Here is a 19,273-nt window from a genome sequence, read left to right on the forward strand (position 1 = left end):
GGAAAGGTGTAATCCAGAGAGAGGGGCGGATGGATGAACTCACTCGTAACTGCGAGGTAGGTGTTGGTCTGCACCTCTCCGGCCTGGTTGCGGGCGAAGCACTGGAACATTCCGGTGTCGTCAGGCAGAAGGCCGTTAACCTGGAGACTACCCCCTGCCAGCACTCTGTAGCGCGGGGTCTTCACGGGGCTTATGGGTACTGCGTCCTTATACCACACGATATCAGGCTGAGGGACACCTGAGATGAATAGTTAGAAATGTAAAACTTAATACTGTAATATAGATTTAAATAGATTTAAATATTAAAATATACATCGAATATCATATTTATTATTATAAATATAAAAGCATTACAATGTATCAATTTTGATTCTATTTAATTAATTATATAAAATTAATCATTTAATTAAAAATATATATGATATAAAAACATGTAAAAAAGTGTCATATATATATATATACACACACACACACACACAAATATACATTTACATACACACACTGTATATTAGGGCTGCACAATAGTGGAAAATTACATTGACATTGGAAACAATGAATGAATAGCTCTGTTTGAAAAGCATTAATCATTCTAGAACAATTGTGGTGATTTTGTAGGAAAGTGCATCTGTATAGAAAATAATAAAATTACAATCATAGGTAAATACAACAGAACAAAGAAATGAAACAGTGATATATATATGTTTTTCAGGTACGTCTAACAATAAGGTACAGAAATGCAATAATCAAATGTACAATAACACTGCATAAATTAAATATAATGAATGTTTGTTAAAGCTGCAAAATAGATTTTCTCTTAGTATTTAGTTGTTTGATTAAGATTATTGACACAGATGGCAGCAGGAATACTGGGCTGGTGTCACTTTATGACAGAATGCAATGATGGCTTAAAATAGCTTGAATGTTTAAACTGACAGGACCTAGAACATGTGCATATGCAGTTAATCTGTGCCAGACGCACATCTATATATATTTATTCATGTATTTTTTTTTTTAACTATCTGCAATTCAAACTACTTTATGGAGTAGCTCCGCCTACAGTAGAGTCCCACTGATCAAAAATCATGTTCCATACAGCTGTATATTAAACCTCATGTTCTGATTGGCTGTGGGTGCTTTGTGCAGCATGTTCGCAGTCAGTAAGGAGAGAAGAATGACTTGGCGCTGGAAAAACCTCATTAGGATGAGATGTCAAGTGTCTCACCTCTGGCCTGGCAGGGAATGTCCACCACTTTCTCCATCTCAGCTGTGATGTGTTTCTCTGGTTCCTTCACAAACTGAGGTGGTTCTGCGGAAAAGAGAGAGAGAGAGAGAGAGAGAGAGAGAGAGAGAGAGAGAGAGAGAGAGAGAGAGAGAGAGAGAGAGAGAGGGTTGTGACCTTCACATGTGCACTTCAAGATAAAAACACAACAGACAAACAGCACAAGAAGCAAGATTGAATCTTTTCAAATAAATAGGACTGTTGTTGGATTTTTGAGAACATCCTGTTCAGGCTTTTTGGTTATACTCTAACAACAGAGCATTACAATAGATACAGATATAGAAAAATGGCCTAAAATGAGACATGCATTGTAAATAGTGTTGTATTTGTTGTATTTAAAATTACTATTCGACTTAATAAAAGTCTTGTCAATTGTGATTGTGACTACTATATGTGTCACTTTTATTCAAAGCAGCTAATAGTATAGCAACAAGATATACTGTTCAAAAGTTTGGGGTTGGTAAAAATGTTTGGTAACACTTTACTGTTCCATCATTAATGATTACCTACACAAGTAAAAATGAGTAATGCATTATTAACACTCTAGTAACTACTATTAACTAATAAATGGAGCAATTCCAAGAGGAGGGGGGTGCATGTTTATTACCGAGCACATGCAGGTACGCTCCAGCGCTGACAGAGGGAACGCTACTGCTACGGAGGACAGCTTCACACTCGTAGAAGCCAGAGTCACTGACCACCGGACTCAACACCGTCAGTCTACGGTTAAAATCACTCAGTCCGCTCCTCACCGGAACACCGTCCTTCTTCCAACTGATGCTCAGCTTTATTAATGGCCTGATAGAGAATTAAAACGGGAGGGAAAGAGTCAGGGAGGGTAACTGTCAAGTCAACCATTACAACTTTGGCTTGTCCTATTAATACAGTTAAAGTGCACTATCAAAGCACTATCTATGATGTTCTGTTGATTATCCCATTAAAATACTTTTGACTAGTCCCTCAAATTGAAAAAGAAAAGAAAAGACAATGTTATTACAATAGAGCATTTACCTTGGAAGTGTATGGACTAAGAAATTTCACGCACTTAAAACACATATTTCTATGAAAGTAGAGCCACAGGAATTCAACATTGTGTCCAAAATTTTAACGCACTCAAGCCATGACCATTTCAAGACAGTAAACATTGTAACTTCTGAATGACACACGTGAGGATAGAGAAAGAGAGTTTACATAGATACAACATTGAAAATGCGACATTTTGTCCACCTAAAAACACAAATATTAGGCGAACAGTGTCATACATACAAACACAAAACACCATCATAACTCTAAAATAAGGGGGAAAAAACATTTATTTAACAACATAAGATGTAACATAAAATCCTAATGTATGTAACCCAATAAAACGAAAAGAAAAACCATCAAAGTGAAGTGTCACACGACGCGGGAATTCTAGGAATGTCAATTTACGGGTTTTCACTGTAAATTATAAGATGACCTGTTCTTTTTCACTTCAAAAAACTGTACATTTAAGAGTAATTTAATATAATATTACATGAAATGGCAAATTATACCTATTACAGTTTTTCTCCGTATAGAATAAGGGAACTTACCGTTTAACCACTTAATTTTCTTAAAATACTTCACAAGAAATAATTACAGAAAAGTGTCGAGAAAAGAATAAAAATGATGATAGACTTCAACCCACTGCTCGTCTTGTAATTAAAATCATTTTCCTTTCATTCAAACTGTGAAGGAATCAGAGGTCGTCACCTAGCGTTGGCCACACACTCCATAGTGACCTCGGAGGTGCCGGAGATGACGCTGGTGTTCCTCGGCGGAATCACAATGGTGGGAGCGATGGGGTCTGCAGGACCACCAACATCTACAGCAGAGGAGAAATGTGTGTTATGACACACAGGTAAAAGACATTATCGAGTGAGTGTTTTTAATAGAACTCTGATCTGTCATCTTCAGGTGTGAGTGTGTCCAAGATGTAGGAAGTGCCAGCCGATGTATTGTATGTGTTACAGCAAGTGTGACAGGTTTGTGTTTGGAACAGGAACTTATATCTCTGCTCTCCTGGCGGCTACGCTAGTGTGTGGGAGAGCGCGCGCGCGTGTGTGTGTGTGTGTGCGGAGTTCTGTCAGAGACAGTCTTCTGTAAAGCCCTGAAACTCAACTACAGCTTCTGGGAAGGACTGTCCTTTAGACAGACACACACACACACACACACACACACACACACACCCCACTATCTCTAATCTGTTGCCGCAATATTCTTTAGTTCCTCCTGTTTTTGACTCAAAAATATCATATCCTGGTTTGCAGAGAGAATTTGATACACCAACACTCTTACAAAGTACAATCCATAACTGTCAATATTCTCGCTCTGGAATTTCAGAGAAACTGTGAGGGTAAAAAAAACAAAGCGCTGTCACTGAAGACAAATACGTATTTGTCTATAGCCTGTTGTTCACAGATTTATATGTTCATATAAATCGGCATGTTATCTAAAATGGAAAGCCAAGACTCATGGAACGGATAGACAAAAAATGTGTATTTACTTTCATTTTTTCACATAGGAACGAGGAACATTGAGAACAGAAGTATGCTTCTGTATACACATTTGAATATGCTTGAAGTATATTTTAACTTTCACTGTGTTATAAAGGTCAGGTTTAGAAATTACACATGGCAGTTTAAAAAAAAAAATATATATATATATATATATATATATATGCGTGTGTGTGTGTGTGTGTGTGTGTGTATATATACTGTATATATATATATATATATATATATTTTTTTTATTATTATTATTCTATACACACCCACACATACGCTTAAGGCGAGACACTACAGGTGAATAGGGTAAATTTTTTAACTAGCAGATATCACCATGAAACTTTCCCAGTTGATTACCTACATTAAGATGAGAAAAAAATGTATTACAAGTTTTCTGTAATTTAATGTTTAAATATGCAAATTAGGCTATATCTAATTAAATATGCGCTAATTTGCATATATTTTAAAAAACAAAATCTGAGTATTGGATAAAGCCAGGTTGAAAAAAAAATGTCATTGTGTTCACATATTAGATGGGAAAAAAATTACAGAGGGATTTATGGATATCTACTTTTGGTATCCTGTAAATCAGAAAATACTGTCAATAGCCTTAAAAAAATGATTTTCACCATGTTTTTTGGAATAAAATGTTATATAAATCAGGCTAGGAATAATATATTTACAAATCCCTCTGTAAATGTCTTCATAATATAACCTAGGTACAATACTGGAAAGTTTGGTGTATATAGGTGCTACTGAAGTGGAGATTTTGGACTTGGAGTATGAGAGAAAGGTCATTTTGAGAAAACGGGCTATAAAGATTTATCATCAGCCAATGAGATTGCGCATTCAGCCCCTTTACTTTCACGATTGGTTGCTGATAAAAAGGAAATTACCATATTTGGATCCGACAGGATTGTACAGGAGAGAGAGCGCTTCCTAACGGTGCATGTGATGAAAGGGTGCTTAATCAGCATGTTGATTAAGAAAGCCAACTTTTGTTGAATTTATGAGAAATCTACAGACGCAAACAGACAAAGTGTAATAAAATAAAGACCTAAATGTGTATTTCGGACTTTTTTTCACCACAAGTCTGAAAGAAGACATGTTATTGAAGACAAATATCCAAAAATCTCAAAATTGACCAAAACAACAATGTTTTTGCCTGCCGTGTTTCGCCTTAATTTTAGTCTTTAGAAAGAAGTTCTAACCTTGTAACCTTGTGCATGTGTGTGTCCAAATTTCCACAGACTTACTTTCTACAGACAGCGTTATGGGCTGGCCGGTCTTGTTTTCTCCGTTCTTGTCATTTACGGCTTGCACGTAGTATCTTCCAGCATCTGGAGCCACGGTGGACAGGATGACCAGCGTATTGTCCAGAGTAATGGCTCTGTGAGAAAACAACAAGCAGAATCACGGTCAGAAATCTGCAGCTGTCAGACATCACACTCAAGCAGTGATTTATAACACTGCATCAGTAATATCACCGCAATCTACACACCAAATGTTCAGTGCCGCGCTTGAAAAGCTGATATTTACATGAAAATTTCCCGACGGATGTTTCAGAGCCACTGCGGAGCGCTAATTCACTGCCATCTCGTTACGCCTATTCATTTACACAAAGACAAATGTCTTAAAAAACATGACAGAATTCTAAATGCTTCTTTTGTTGATGTTGTTGTTTTTCATATTCATTGACACTCTGACTCATTCAGATGAACAAAGAAACTTAATGTCTCCATCTGTCATTTACCCTCCAAATTAACAACCCCATAAGATGACTTTGCTCCATAAATATCACAGAAACGTCTTCATGGCGTCAGGGACATGCAACAGTTGCTGTGATGGAAGACATTTTTCCAGAAAAACAGAAATATTATTACCATTATCTTCCATCCTTTGCATCCTTTCATTAAGCCCTTGAAAAGTTCAAGTACTTTGAAACATACACTCTCAAAAAAAATCTCTCTCACTGGGATGGTACCCTTTCAATATGTACCATTTAGGTTCTAATATGTACCGTTTAGGTACTAATATGCACACTATTGGTACCAATATGTACATTTGAGATACTAATATGCACACTTTAGGTACAAAGATGTACCATTTGAAAGAGTACCACCCCAGTGACAGCTTTTGTACCTTTTTACTGAGAGTGTACGTGCTAAATAAAGACTTAACAAGAATAGGAAATATTTAACGGGAACCAGAAATGTCATATATCTAATATAGTTTATTTGTTTTTGTTATCTATAATATTTCTGGTTTCCATTAAGCATTCCCTTGGTTAGCATAAGAGATTTCTTTAAAAAACAGTAAGAAAGTCTTTCAGACAGTGTGTAGATGTGCATGTATGTGTATAATATACAGTATATGTATATAACAAATTAACAAAACCTTTTACCCTTTAGTAAACTTCATTTAAAATACCTTTAAAATAAAATTGATAGTTTCTCATCTTTAGCAGTACGTTCATGCATCTCACTTTGAATAAGCAGCCCTCTCTCCACCGCCCGCCCCACTGTTGTCTACTGGGCCGAGTCCTGACGCTTACCCCATGGAGTCCCAATTACTGTGCCTCCTTTGTTTACAATCAATGTTTTCTCATTATGACTATGTGCTGGACGATTGAGGAAGAATTGTTGGTTCTGCGTGGCTGCCCTCGACCCGTCTCACACACCCACAGTCTCTGAACTGGCACCCCTGCCCGAGTCCTCTGGGGTCTGAATGCTAATAGGAATCTGTCCGTCTCACAGCAGGAATACCAAACGTGTGCCGGAGCCTCAGAGCCGCTATCGCACAAGGCTGCAGATGCGTACTGATAAAGTCAGCATATTCTGAGGCAAAACTGACAGAACTTTAACTTATCTTTCTTTCTCTCTTGGCTTTACTACTCCAAGAGAACAATCGATAGGCCTGTAATTGTATACTGTATATTCTTACACCCTTAGACCTATTGGGTCCGTATAGATAAACCTTAGCAAACAACATGCAATAACTATAACATAACTGTTATTGAAGTTTTAAGTCACTATACTTTGGAGTGCCCTTCACAAGCCACCATATCTTCCTTATATCGTAATCTACTTCAACCTGGAGTTTTTTTTTTTTTTTATCCTTTCCATCAAACCGCTGTAGTTCTTTTGCACTGTCCAAAAATAACTATTTCTTTAGGTTCAAACCTCTATCGATCCATGAGTTTTCTGAGGCCACCACTGTAGTTGAGGTCAACGAGAAACAGTATTGGCAAGTAGAATGAATCATTTACAACAATTTCAGGGAAATGTAAATGTTGATTTTTTCATGTTAATGTTTCAATGCTAACGCAACTCAATCAGGCCATGCTTCTTTTTTGCGCATACATTGGGCGCAGATTATTTAAATGAGGAATATTGTGAGGTGTACGTTCCTAGAATAAAACTTCTAATATGTACCATTTAGGTTCTAATATGTACACTATTGGTACCAATATGTACTTTTGAGATACTAATATGCACACTTTAGGTACAAAGATGTACCATTTGAAAGGGTACCACCCCAGTGACAGCTTTTGTACCTTTTTTTCTGAGAGTGTACGTGCTAAATAAAGACTTAAGAATAGGAAATATTTAACGGGAACCAGAAATGTCATATATCTAATGACATATATCTAAGCGCTTCTGTGTTGTACGTCACACGCATCACACACATGACCAGCGTCGGCCAATAGTGAGCCTACGTGTGACGTACAACACAGAAGCGCAGCGCAGTTACACTACGTGAACTCACTCGAGGCCCAGAGAGAAGGAAATGAATAGTGGAATAAAGTCGTTATTTTTGTTTGTTTTTTTGCGCACAAAAAGTATTCTCGTCGCTTTATAAACTTAAGATTGAGCCACTGGAGTCACTTGGACTATATTAACGATGTCTTTAATACATTTTCTGGGCCAGCAAGTTATAATGTCTTAGAAGCCTATGGAGGAGTGATCCAGCTCTCAGATTTAATCAAAAATATCTTAATTTGTGTTCCGAAGATGAACGAAGGTCTTACGGGGTTGGAACAACATGAGGGTGAGTAATTACTGACAGAATTTTCATTTTTGGGTGAACTAACCCTTTAACATCGTCCTCCACTTTCCTTCCAATAAAAGCTGTAATGATTAGCCTGGGAAAACCCATACAACTTCTGGCAAATTTCGATTTGCTCTGCAAGTCGTCTGGCAAAGAGCTCATTCAAGCCCATTTCTAATCCGTCGAAATCGCGGCACCAATCAGAAACGTTGGGGCGGGCTTTACACGATGACGATCGCTCTGATTGGTTTTAGGTCTATCCAATTGCGCCCAGAGGCATTTGAGCGACGTCCGTTGGTGAAGCGCACCAACTTTTAAATGCATTATTATATTCAAATTGCAAACACATGAGGACAGTCTCCATGAAAGACCCACTGGCAGATGAACGTGCTACTACATTTCTCTCCGAAACGGTAGGAAATTAAATTAGATTTTATAGAGGATTTTAACTGTGACAAGATGATTGACAGGGCAGTTTACGTGACAGGATGCACGCGACAGATCCGTCCGGTAAAGATGACGAAGTAGTATGTCCCAAAGCTTGCATGCCTACTTTTTTGCTACACATTCAAAAGTAAATACCTTTTCTTCACAAAAAGAGTACATACTTTTATGGCGTAGTGTAACTTAGGACGCAGCATATGGCTTTCCCTCTGATTGGTTTTAGGTCTATCCAATTGCGCCCAGAGGCATTTGAGCGACGTCCGTTGGTGACGCCCCTTTGGAAATGAGTTATTAATGAAGCTTTGCCAGACCATAACTCAGTTACTACTGGGAATGGTCTGGTTTTAACCAGGCTATGTAATGATGGCAATACAAACAGCCAAATAACAACAATGTTTAGCAAGCCAAATCATCAACAAAACAACTCAAATACAAATATTCATGAGTATCTGCACATTCCAAAAAACAAAAATGTAGTCCTAAAGCCCTGATTACAACAATCCAAACACTCCAACACTTTCAATAAAGATAAAACACATAAAATATTGAAATTACTGATTACTGCTAATTTAATTACCGCTAAGGATTTCAACAGCACAGTTTGGTTTATTAAAAAGCAAAAAGCCTCATCCCATTCCTACACGTCGCCTGAAGATAAACCTTAACAACAGCACGATAAAGACATTATGCTCTAGCGCAGCTGGCTGTCACAGGATATTACATCAACCTCTTGAAATGATTAATGACTGCTGTATGATTAGAGCAGCTCAACATAGAGGGATGACATAAGAGCGGATGATTGATTTTAATATCTCCTCGTGCACACACTTGGTCTCAAATTTCTCCCGTTTTCGGCCCACTATGCATCGTTCCAGACGGATAAGGGGCCGGTTAATAAGGGCGAGCGGCTGTGGTGTGATGATCTGTAGTGAATATTTCACTCTGCCTGGGTCCTGGTGTGCCAGGTGTCAGGAAGAGAGCCACACTGCTGCTGAATTATGGATTGAAGTGAGCGGCCCAAGACTGCAAATTAATCTCAGGTGATTCCCTAAACCTGAGCACATAAAACGAGAATAAAGACACATCTAGCAGACCGAGCAACTAATTAGGCAGTGAAGAACACACACACACACATTTATATGCACAATGCACATACATTGTTATTTCCTTATAGCTTCATGCACATTCACACACACACGCGCGCACACACACACACACACACACACACACACTAAAACATGATCTACATGCAAGCACCAAATTCCTGACTGACAGTGCACACATGATAAAGGTCATGCATAAACATTATCGTACATGTCCCACAAAACTCATAAATATTGCACATATATACATATTTCTGAAAAGGCACAGATGAATATAAAATAAGATGAAGCCCATGAACCCGTTTTATGTGGTGGCAACATATGGCAATTATTATAAACGTATATATTTATAAATGCCAAAGGACATGTAACCCAGACACACATAAGAAATTCTGACATAATATAGTAAAAAATATTCAAGTAACCCCTAATGAAGCTTGCATATACAGTGCATGGTGATAAAATAAACCGGAATGCTTTTCTTTCCTTTTTCTATTTATGGGGGGATTTCAACAAACATAATTGTGCTATGGACAAGAATGATAAATCATATCATGCAAGTGGCTTATTGAGGAAAAACATTCCTTTACTCTTCTGATTGATTCCATGATATCAGAACATCACACAGACAGTGTGCAATTAGACTTTTGCACACATACTTTGTGAATAATTCTTCACTTCTTTCTCTGAGTTTGTTGTGTATTCCAACATGTGTTTGCGAAAAGATTTCATGGAATCAGCCATCAGTGACCGTTTCTTGTCGAATCACAGAGCTGAGAAATTAGAATCACTGTTGAGTTGTGTTTTCTCATCAAAGGTATTTACCACATTCACTTACTGCGATTCCCACATTTAAGTCTGCTAAAGAATGCTGCTCTGAGAGAATTCATACAGTATGTGTGCATAAACCATAGAGTCTTTGTAGGTCAGTCTCAAAATCTAGTGAGCTGCCAATACAGCGTTATAAGGCAACACATTCACTCTCAATGCAAAGGCTGTTCCAAAAAGTAGGTATCATAAATATATCTTTTATGTATTCATGCCAAAATATGCATCGTATTAATCATTAGAGGAGAAGGCATTACCAGAATGCACAGATAGATAAAAGTTGATTACAAGCCTGAGTGACTGTGAATTTTTTTTTTTATGTTTTTGAAAAAAGTATACTATGTTCACCAAGGCTGCACTGGAGTAAAAACTGTAATATTGTGAAATATTACTCCATTTTAAGAAATAACTCTTACTTTTATGGAAACCATGATGCGTAATGCTTTGATTCTTTGGATTCTTTGATTAATAGATTTATTCAGAACTCGTAAGAAATGTTTTGCAACATTTTAAATGTCTTTACTCTAACTTTTGATCAATTTAATGTGTCCTTGCTGAATAAAAGTATTCATTTATTTCTATCAAGTGACCCACAACTTTTGAACAATAGTGCACTTTCATTTAATCCTGACAAGTACATATAATTAAATGAATTAAAACGAAATCACTATTTAACCAAATATTATATGTGTGCAATCACTGCTATGCTTATTATACAGCTCTCTGGAATACTTGATTCTGATGGATAAATCATTATATAGTCAAATATGTGTGTAAAATGACCACTAAACTGCATAAATGACCATCGACCCAGCAAAAAGACAGATGTGCTAGCCCTCGTAGCACAGCAAAACAGCACCTAAATCAATATTCCATCTCCATAACATAAATTACATAAATACCCTTGGTTTAAGTGGGGTAATGGGTTTAATTGCAAAACATACCAGTTGCAGATGCCTCACTTATTAAGAGACTGATCGTTTAGCAACACGCTAATGTCAAATTTTACCAGAAAGCACAGTGGATTTCAAATCAGTCAAATCTGTCAGAAGGGAGCTGTCTAGAAACTAGACAGTAAGAGTGCGTTTTATATTATTATTTTTTACTTTTTCATTGTTTGTTAGACAGACTTGTATGATCATTACGCTCATGTCTCGCACATAATTGCTGCGTTTTTAAGACGACGGGTCTAGTTGAAAGAATTCCAGCTTTTACACCATAGACTGTAAAAAAATATGGACGTAGTGTCCGTGACGTCACCCGTAGGTTTCTGAAGACCGTTTCTGAAGCCTAAAGTGGGCGTGGCCGACCGTCGCCATCTTGGTAGCGCGTCACTCCCGAATTTATTTATTTTTACGGTCAGACAATTTGCTGAGGTAACGTGACGGCTAACAGACAGCAGACAAACGGCTAATGATGACTAATGACCACAGCAGCGGGAATCCTCCTGTCACTCAAAAGTGGACACCCTTAATTATGCAGAACTTTAAGGCTTAATATAATGTAAACGGATGAGTTATAAAAAAATTCACCCCCCTCACAGTTGTCATGAAGGGAAAAATAAGCTATATAGACCAAAGCCACTTTTTGCACCAGGCTGTAAACGTGTTTTTTTTTTCTGCTGTAAATTTGGGTATTTTAACATGGGGGAGATACAGATTTGACTCACTTCTGCACCCAGCCTCAAGTGGCCAGTCGATGAATTGCCGTTGAATTCACTTCCGTGTTGGTTTCAAGAGAGAGACAGGGAGGTTGCCGCTTGTTTTACACGCAGCGCCGCTCAATGACAGTTCCAAAACAGTGGACCAATCAGAAGACCCCAGAGGCGGGACAAGTATTGCAAGTACTTTTGTTTACAGTAGCAAGTTGCCACGGCAACTGTTTTGTTTGACAGCGTCGGAAGATGGGGCAAACACAAACAGATCTCCGCCCTGTCGTTCTCTGAGCAGCGACAATTTTTTATAAAGGTTTTGCTATTGCATCACCTCTCTAAAGCGTGTCTTGAGACACTCGCGTTCTGCGCTGAGCGCTTTTAGACACTAAGAAGCATTATGTGTGAACGGCCCCTAAGACAGCTGGTTTTGTGAGCTTTTGTGCGCCAGTGTTGGTATGTGTGTGTTTGCTGACCCACTATAACAGTTATGTACACAATGCCGAATGGAATGGCATTTGTCAGTGCAGTGCTTTTTTGACTCTCTCCGGGGAGCAACAGGGTCCGCAGTCGATGACCTCCATTATACTTAGACAAATACACACGGCACAAGCCACAGTCCCTTTAGAGGGAATAGGATCTCGAGTGAATATCACACGCACACAGGCATGGTAAATATATCTGGGAACACTTACTAATACTGACAGAACACACACATACACACAAGATCTAGCGCACACACAAAGCACAAGCTGAATACAGGTGGTCAAATAAAACTGACAAAAAGAGTATGCTTGAATTTTCCAGGGAAATGACCAGGAATGGAAAACCAGGAGTAGAAGAACACGTTGTGCACACATATGAGAGCAACACACCTGTCTAACAAATAAAAGCTAATGCTATTGCTGCAGCCAGTTTCTCAAGTTTTGTGATGCAGAAAAACAGAAGTAGCCCCTCTGGTGCCATAAGCATCTGTTGAAAGGAAATCCTTTCTGACACTAGTCAAATATATTCAGGCCTCAAATAAAACCTCAATTTTACCACCCACTAACAGGAACCTGAGCCAGCCCATGTGTCTTAAGCGTTTAGCATAACCATCCTTATTGCTAAACTGCTGTAAGCCTTATGTCAATGAAAAATAGATGAAATGCTAGTTTGGATCAAATCTGCTCTGGCTCTATGACCTTTAACATCTGGTCAGGAATGATAACATTAATATTACAATCTATTTTCGGTATGATTCAGTCAAATAACTCCTCACTGACGATGATTAAATGCACAAACATTCTGAATACGTATTCCGATTGTGTACGCGTTTTTAAAGAGCAAAGATTTTTCACAGCATTTTGCTTACATCAACATATTGCTTTTTCAGATGCAGATGGTTAAATTGCACATTTCGTGTAGATGCATGACTAAGGGGTTGTGAAGCATTTTTTTTGAGGGAGAAAAGAGATTATTTTTAGGAATGCACATAAATCTATATACAGGCGGGTAAAGAGACTCATGACCTGCTGTAAGGGTGTGGCCAAGAACAGGCAGGACAGGCAGTGAATAGATTGGATTTATTTCTCCAAAAAATTAATTATATACAGGGGCAGATATAATTAAAGTAATTTCCAAAAATAAAGTCCATATAAAAATCAAAGACTTAAGATGGAAATTAACTGAATCTAACAAAAAAATATAACAAACCTAGAAAATAAATAAATCTCCCCAGTTAACAAAATAATAAACAAACACTAAAGATCAGCAGATCATGATGTTATTGTGGCTGGATAGATCTCCCCTCTGAGATTCACCACTAGATATACTCTTTAGCCTCTACCAAACAAAAATAAGAGGTAAATATCAAAAGAAAGCGTTCCCCAATTAACAATAATAATTACAACAAAATATACACTGTATCGTACCTAACATAATGCAATCAAATAATTGAAGCACAATACAAAAACTACTCCAAACAAACAGAACAAAATGAAACTGAATGAAACTAAATAAAAGATTCCCTCCGATTTGGATTACGATGGTACAGTCCAATTTCCTCCGGAACAGTACAAGTTTGGAGGCTAATGCCCCGCCTCTCCCTTTGTTTCCTGACACATGGAATGCGGCCGTTCACTCCATGGACCAGAAGAATCTAGGACTCAGGTAGAGTTTAACAGCAAAAGAGAATATAAGTAGTGTGCACCCTTCTATATATTCAAACTTTAATAAACCGTTTACTCTTTAATAAACTTGATAACTTGTCCTGTGGTTATTTCTTATCCTAAGGGAATTTAAAAATAAAATAAACCCTATTAAATTAAACTTCAAAATAGACTTCAAAATAGACAATTTCAATCATGGTAGAGTTAAATTGTGAAGTGAGCTACGCACCCGTCACACTCTCCCCCACCTCCGGTTCCTCGCTCACATGGCGGGAAAGGAAGTCAGCAGTAAGGTTCTCTCTTCCTGGCCGGTGGAGAACTGTAAATTGATAGGGTTGCAGAGACAAATACCAGCGGGTTATCCTGGCATTAGTGTCCTTCATGTTGTTCAACCATTGGAGTGCTCGATGGTCAGTCTCTAAAGTGAAATGCCTGCCCAAGAGATAATATCTTAAAGAGTCCAAGGCCCATTTCACTGCTAAGCATTCCTTCTCAATAGTGGAATAGCGCACTTCCCTAGGAAACAGTTTACGGCTAATATAAGCCACAGGGTGATAGTTTCCCACTTCTCCCTGAAGTAGCACTGCTCCTAGTCCAACTCCTGACGCATCGGTTTGTAAAACAAATGGTTGATCAAACCTGGGACTGTGCAACATTGGGCTTTCCTGTAGAGCTCCTTGAATGTCCTGGAAAGCTCTCTGGGCCTGCTCCGTCCACTGAATCTGGTTTGGGCCATTCTTCTTAATCAGATCTGTTAGGGCAGCAGCTCTAGAAGAAAAATTGGGCACAAATCGACGATACCACCCAACCAATCCGAGAAAAGACCTCACCTGTTTCTTGGTCTTAGGTAGGGTACAGGACTTAATAGCTTGCACCTTTCCCACTTGTGGCCGGATGACCCCATTCCCCAGGACATACCCAAGGTATTCAGTCTCTTTCTTTGCCAGGGCACATTTACCAGGGTTGATTGTCAGTCCCGCTTCTTGAATGCGTCTTAAAACCATCTGCAAATGCTTCAGATGCTCTTCCCACGTTTCACTAAAAATCACAATGTCATCAAGGTAGGCTGAGGTAAAATCAGACAAGCCATGCAATACCTGATCCATTAGTCTCTGGAAAGTGGGCGGAGCCCCATGCAGGCCAAAAGGCATAGTCTTGAAATGATGCAGACCCCAAGGAGTCCGGAAAGCAGTCAATTCCCTGGATCTGGAACTCAAAGGCACTTGCCAGTAACCTTTACATAGATCAACAGTGCTCAGATATTTTGCATTACCCAGGCGTTCAATTAATTCCTCAATACGAGGCATTGGGTACGAGTCAAATTTCGAAACTGAATTCAAATATCGAAAGTCAATACAAAATCTTGTAGTTCCATCCTTTTTAGGTACTAAGACCACAGGACTGCACCATTCACTTTTGGAAGGTTCAATCACCCCCAAAGAACTCATCAAGTCCAATTCCTTTTTAAGAGCTGGAAGTAATCTTTCAGGTACACGATAACTCAGTCTCTTTGGAACTGCATCTTCTTTCAAGATGATGTCATGCTCTACCAGCTTTGTTCGACCTGGCTTCTCCTGGAACAATTCAGGATGACACAGAGACTGAAGTTGCTGTTGCTGGGACTCAGAGAGATGATCTAAATTGAGCACTGCAGAATTCTGAACAGGAAAATACTGCTCTTCCACCTCTTCCTCATCCTTCACAGACCGAATCAGCAGACATTCCTTCCGAGGGGACCATTCTTTCAAAAGGTTTACATGCAGAATTCTCTTTGAACGGGCTTGTCCTGGGGTTGAGATCTCATAAGTTGTAGGGCCTAGTTGCTTGAGTATTTTAAAAGGCCCTTGCCACTTGGCTAACAACTTACTGGACACTGTAGGCAACATCACAAGCACTTGTTGACCTGGAACAAATGAACGAGTTCTTGCAGACTTATCATACCAGGATTTTTGTTTCTGCTGAGCCTCTGCCATATGCTCTTGAGCTAAATTTGTCATTCCTTGCAATTTTTCATGCATTGCCACGACAAAGGATGCAACATCTATTCCTTCCCCCTCTCCCTCCTCACCGGCCCAGGTCTCCTTTAACAGAGACAGTGGTCCTCTCACATCGTGGCCATATAACAATTCGAAGGGTGAAAAACCGGTTGAGGCCTGGGGTACTTCACGATATGCAAAGAGCAAATAAGGCAACCATTGATTCCAATCTGCACCGGTCTCATTGATGAATTTACGGAGCATACTTTTGAGGGTTTGATTAAACCTCTCTACTAATCCATCCGTTTGAGGATGGAACGGCGTAGATTTCAAGCCCTTTATGCTCAATAAATGGTAGACTTGCTTTAAGAGGTTTGAGGTGAAATTGGTCCCACAATCAGTCAGTATCTCTCTAGGAAATCCTACCCGAGAAAACAATTGAATCAAACAGGTAGCTACTTGCTTAGCTCCAATAGTCCTCAAAGGAAACACCTCTGGATACTTGGTAGCATAATCACTCACCACTAGCATAAACCTATGCCCTGCTCTACTTTTTTCAACTGGACCAACTATATCCATAGCAAGTCGTTCAAATGGGACTCCTATAACTGGAAGAGGATGAAGAGGAGCTTTAGAGGGGAGTCTATTAGAGGTCAACTGACACTCAGGACAGGTTTTACAGAATTTTACAACATCAGCTCTAAGGCCAGGCCAATAAAAATGTTTCTTAATTCGAGCCAGCGTTTTCTGCCTACCCAGATGACCTGCCCAGGGAATGGAGTGACCCAAAGCCAGGACTATATTTTGAACTGCCTTAGGTACCACCATCTGTAAACCATCTCCCTGTTGTCGATACAGCACGTTCTCTTGAAGAACAAACCTCTCTACTACTCTACCCTCTACAGACTTCACACCTTCTCTCTTACCTGACTGAGCTAGTTGATACAGTGAAGACAAAACAGGATCAGTTTGTTGCAGCTCAGCCATATTACTGGGAATCTTAAACCCAATCAATTCATCCAGCTTTCCACCCTGTACCTGAGCATCAGTTTCCACATATCTGTACTTCTCTTGCCTTCTCTGCCTTCTAGATTTCCTTACTTTAATTGGACCAGCTTCCAACTCAGCATCAAAGAATGGAAGACTCTTAAAGGGTTCAGACTCATCCATAGACTGCCTAACCTGAGCTCGGGTCATCACCATACTACAAACAGAGTTAAAAGGCAAAAGGTTCAACAGCAGAGGAAAATCTTGCCCTAAAATCACAGGATACGGCAATGTTTCTACTACCCCTACTTTCAACAAATAGGGTTGCTCTTGTACCACTACCTGCACTTTTACTGTAGGGTAAATCTGCTCCTCACCATGAACGCATCTAATGACAACACTACCTTCATTCTCTTCGTAATATTTTGGCACCAACTGACTTTCCACTAGCGTCTGCATACTACCAGTGTCTATTAATGCATTCACCTTTTTCCCATTCACTTCTACAGGAACAGTCAGGCTTTGAGGTAGAGTCAACTTTTCTGTTGGTACAGAACATATTTGGGAAATCTTAACAGATAGCTTAGGACACATTGGCTTTTTATGCCCTTCCTGTCCACAATAGTAACAAATGGGCACCTGACTAGACTGAGGTAGAGGCCTAGAGAACTGACTATCTATAACCTTAGGCTTCTTACTAGAGGAATTAAATTTACCTTCACCTCGACCAAATGTTGACGAACTCCTATTTTCCCTATTCCCCCTTTGAGCAGAATACCAAACTTGGGAACGAGAGCGAGCAGCTACAAAAACATCAGCCAAGGAAGCAGCCTGAACAGCTGTACCAGGGTTGTGTTCCCTTACCCATACCTGCAATTCTGGTGAAAGCATTCTCAAATACTGCTCTAAAATAATCACTTCCCCCACAGCTTCTACAGTCTTTCCCTTTGGTTGCACCCATTTTTCATAAAGTTCTCGAAGTCGTACATAAAGTTCTTTTGGCGTTTCATCAGGCTCGATCCCTAATGAGCGGAATCTTTGACGGTAAGTTTCAGGATTAATGGCATACTTGCTTAATATGGCAGACTTTACTTTGTCATACTCCAACGTCTCCTCAATATCCATGTGCACATAGGCACTCCTAGCCTTACCAGTCAATAAGGGAACTAACCGAAGGGCCCACTCACTTTTTCCCCACTTACAGGCCAGAGCAATGCGTTCAAAAGTGGTGAGAAAATGTTCAATGTCATCTGAATCTTCCAATTTCTGCAACTTGGGCTCAATCATACCTCGAACAGGATCTGGAGCAAGGGCCACTGAGGCATTGGACCCATTCTCCGGCATCTCGGAAGGAGGATCAGGAACTAACAAGCCTCCAGGGTCAGGGGTAGTGCGAATATCCACTTCCTCCCTGAGAAGGTTAAATTGATGCTGCATCATTTTCCAGCGTTGCTCCTGCCGAGCTGCCTCCCGCTCCATTTGGGCCTCTTGTCGTTGCTGAAATTCCATATTCTTACGAAACATCTCCGCCAGGTCCTGCACAGTCAGCTGCCCAGGATCATCAGCCCTCTGAAGAACTCCAACTGCAGCTGGCTCATCCACCAACTCCTCCACCGACACTGCTTCATCTCGTTGCTTGAACTGTGACAGTTTCTTTGGAGCCATATTGACACTACTCAGCACTGTCCTTTACTGGCACATCCCACCGCTGCCACCATTTGTAAGGGTGTGGCCAAGAACAGGCAGGACAGGCAGTGAATAGATTGGATTTATTTCTCCAAAAAATTAATTATATACAGGGGCAGATATAATTAAAGTAATTTCCAAAAATAAAGTCCATATAAAAATCAAAGACTTAAGATGGAAATGAACTGAATCTAACAAAAAAATATAACAAACCTAGAAAATAAATAAATCTCCCCAGTTAACAAAATAATAAACAAACACTAAAGATCAGCAGATCATGATGTTATTGTGGCTGGATAGATCTCCCCTCTGAGATTCACCACTAGATATACTCTTTAGCCTCTACCAAACAAAAATAAGAGGTAAATATCAAAAGAAAGCGTTCCCCAATTAACAATAATAATTACAACAAAATATACACTGTATCGTACCTAACATAATGCAATCAAATAATTGAAGCACAATACAAAAACTACTCCAAACAAACAGAACAAAATGAAACTGAATGAAACTAAATAAAAGATTCCCTCCGATTTGGATTACGATGGTACAGTCCAATTTCCTCCGGAACAGTACAAGTTTGGAGGCTAA

The 19,273-nt window shown here is 39.3% G+C and overlaps 1 protein-coding gene across 1 annotated transcript in view; it reads right to left on the reverse strand.

Moving 5' to 3' along the window:
* sdk2b (sidekick cell adhesion molecule 2b) overlaps positions 1–19,273 on the reverse strand; it is a 307,200-nt gene that overhangs the window by 50,701 nt on the left and 237,226 nt on the right. The window contains exons 4-8 of the mRNA XM_084433475.1: positions 5,064–5,197; positions 3,014–3,125; positions 1,887–2,077; positions 1,223–1,306; positions 44–238 (exon numbers count right to left, since the gene is read on the reverse strand). Coding sequence (XP_084289601.1) covers positions 44–238; positions 1,223–1,306; positions 1,887–2,077; positions 3,014–3,125; positions 5,064–5,197 — 716 coding nt within the window. The remainder of the gene's footprint in view (positions 1–43; positions 239–1,222; positions 1,307–1,886; positions 2,078–3,013; positions 3,126–5,063; positions 5,198–19,273) is intronic.

The sequence above is a fragment of the Rutilus rutilus genome, assembly GCF_951802725.1.
Source record: "Rutilus rutilus genome assembly, chromosome: 16".
NCBI lineage: Eukaryota > Metazoa > Chordata > Actinopteri > Cypriniformes > Leuciscidae > Rutilus > Rutilus rutilus.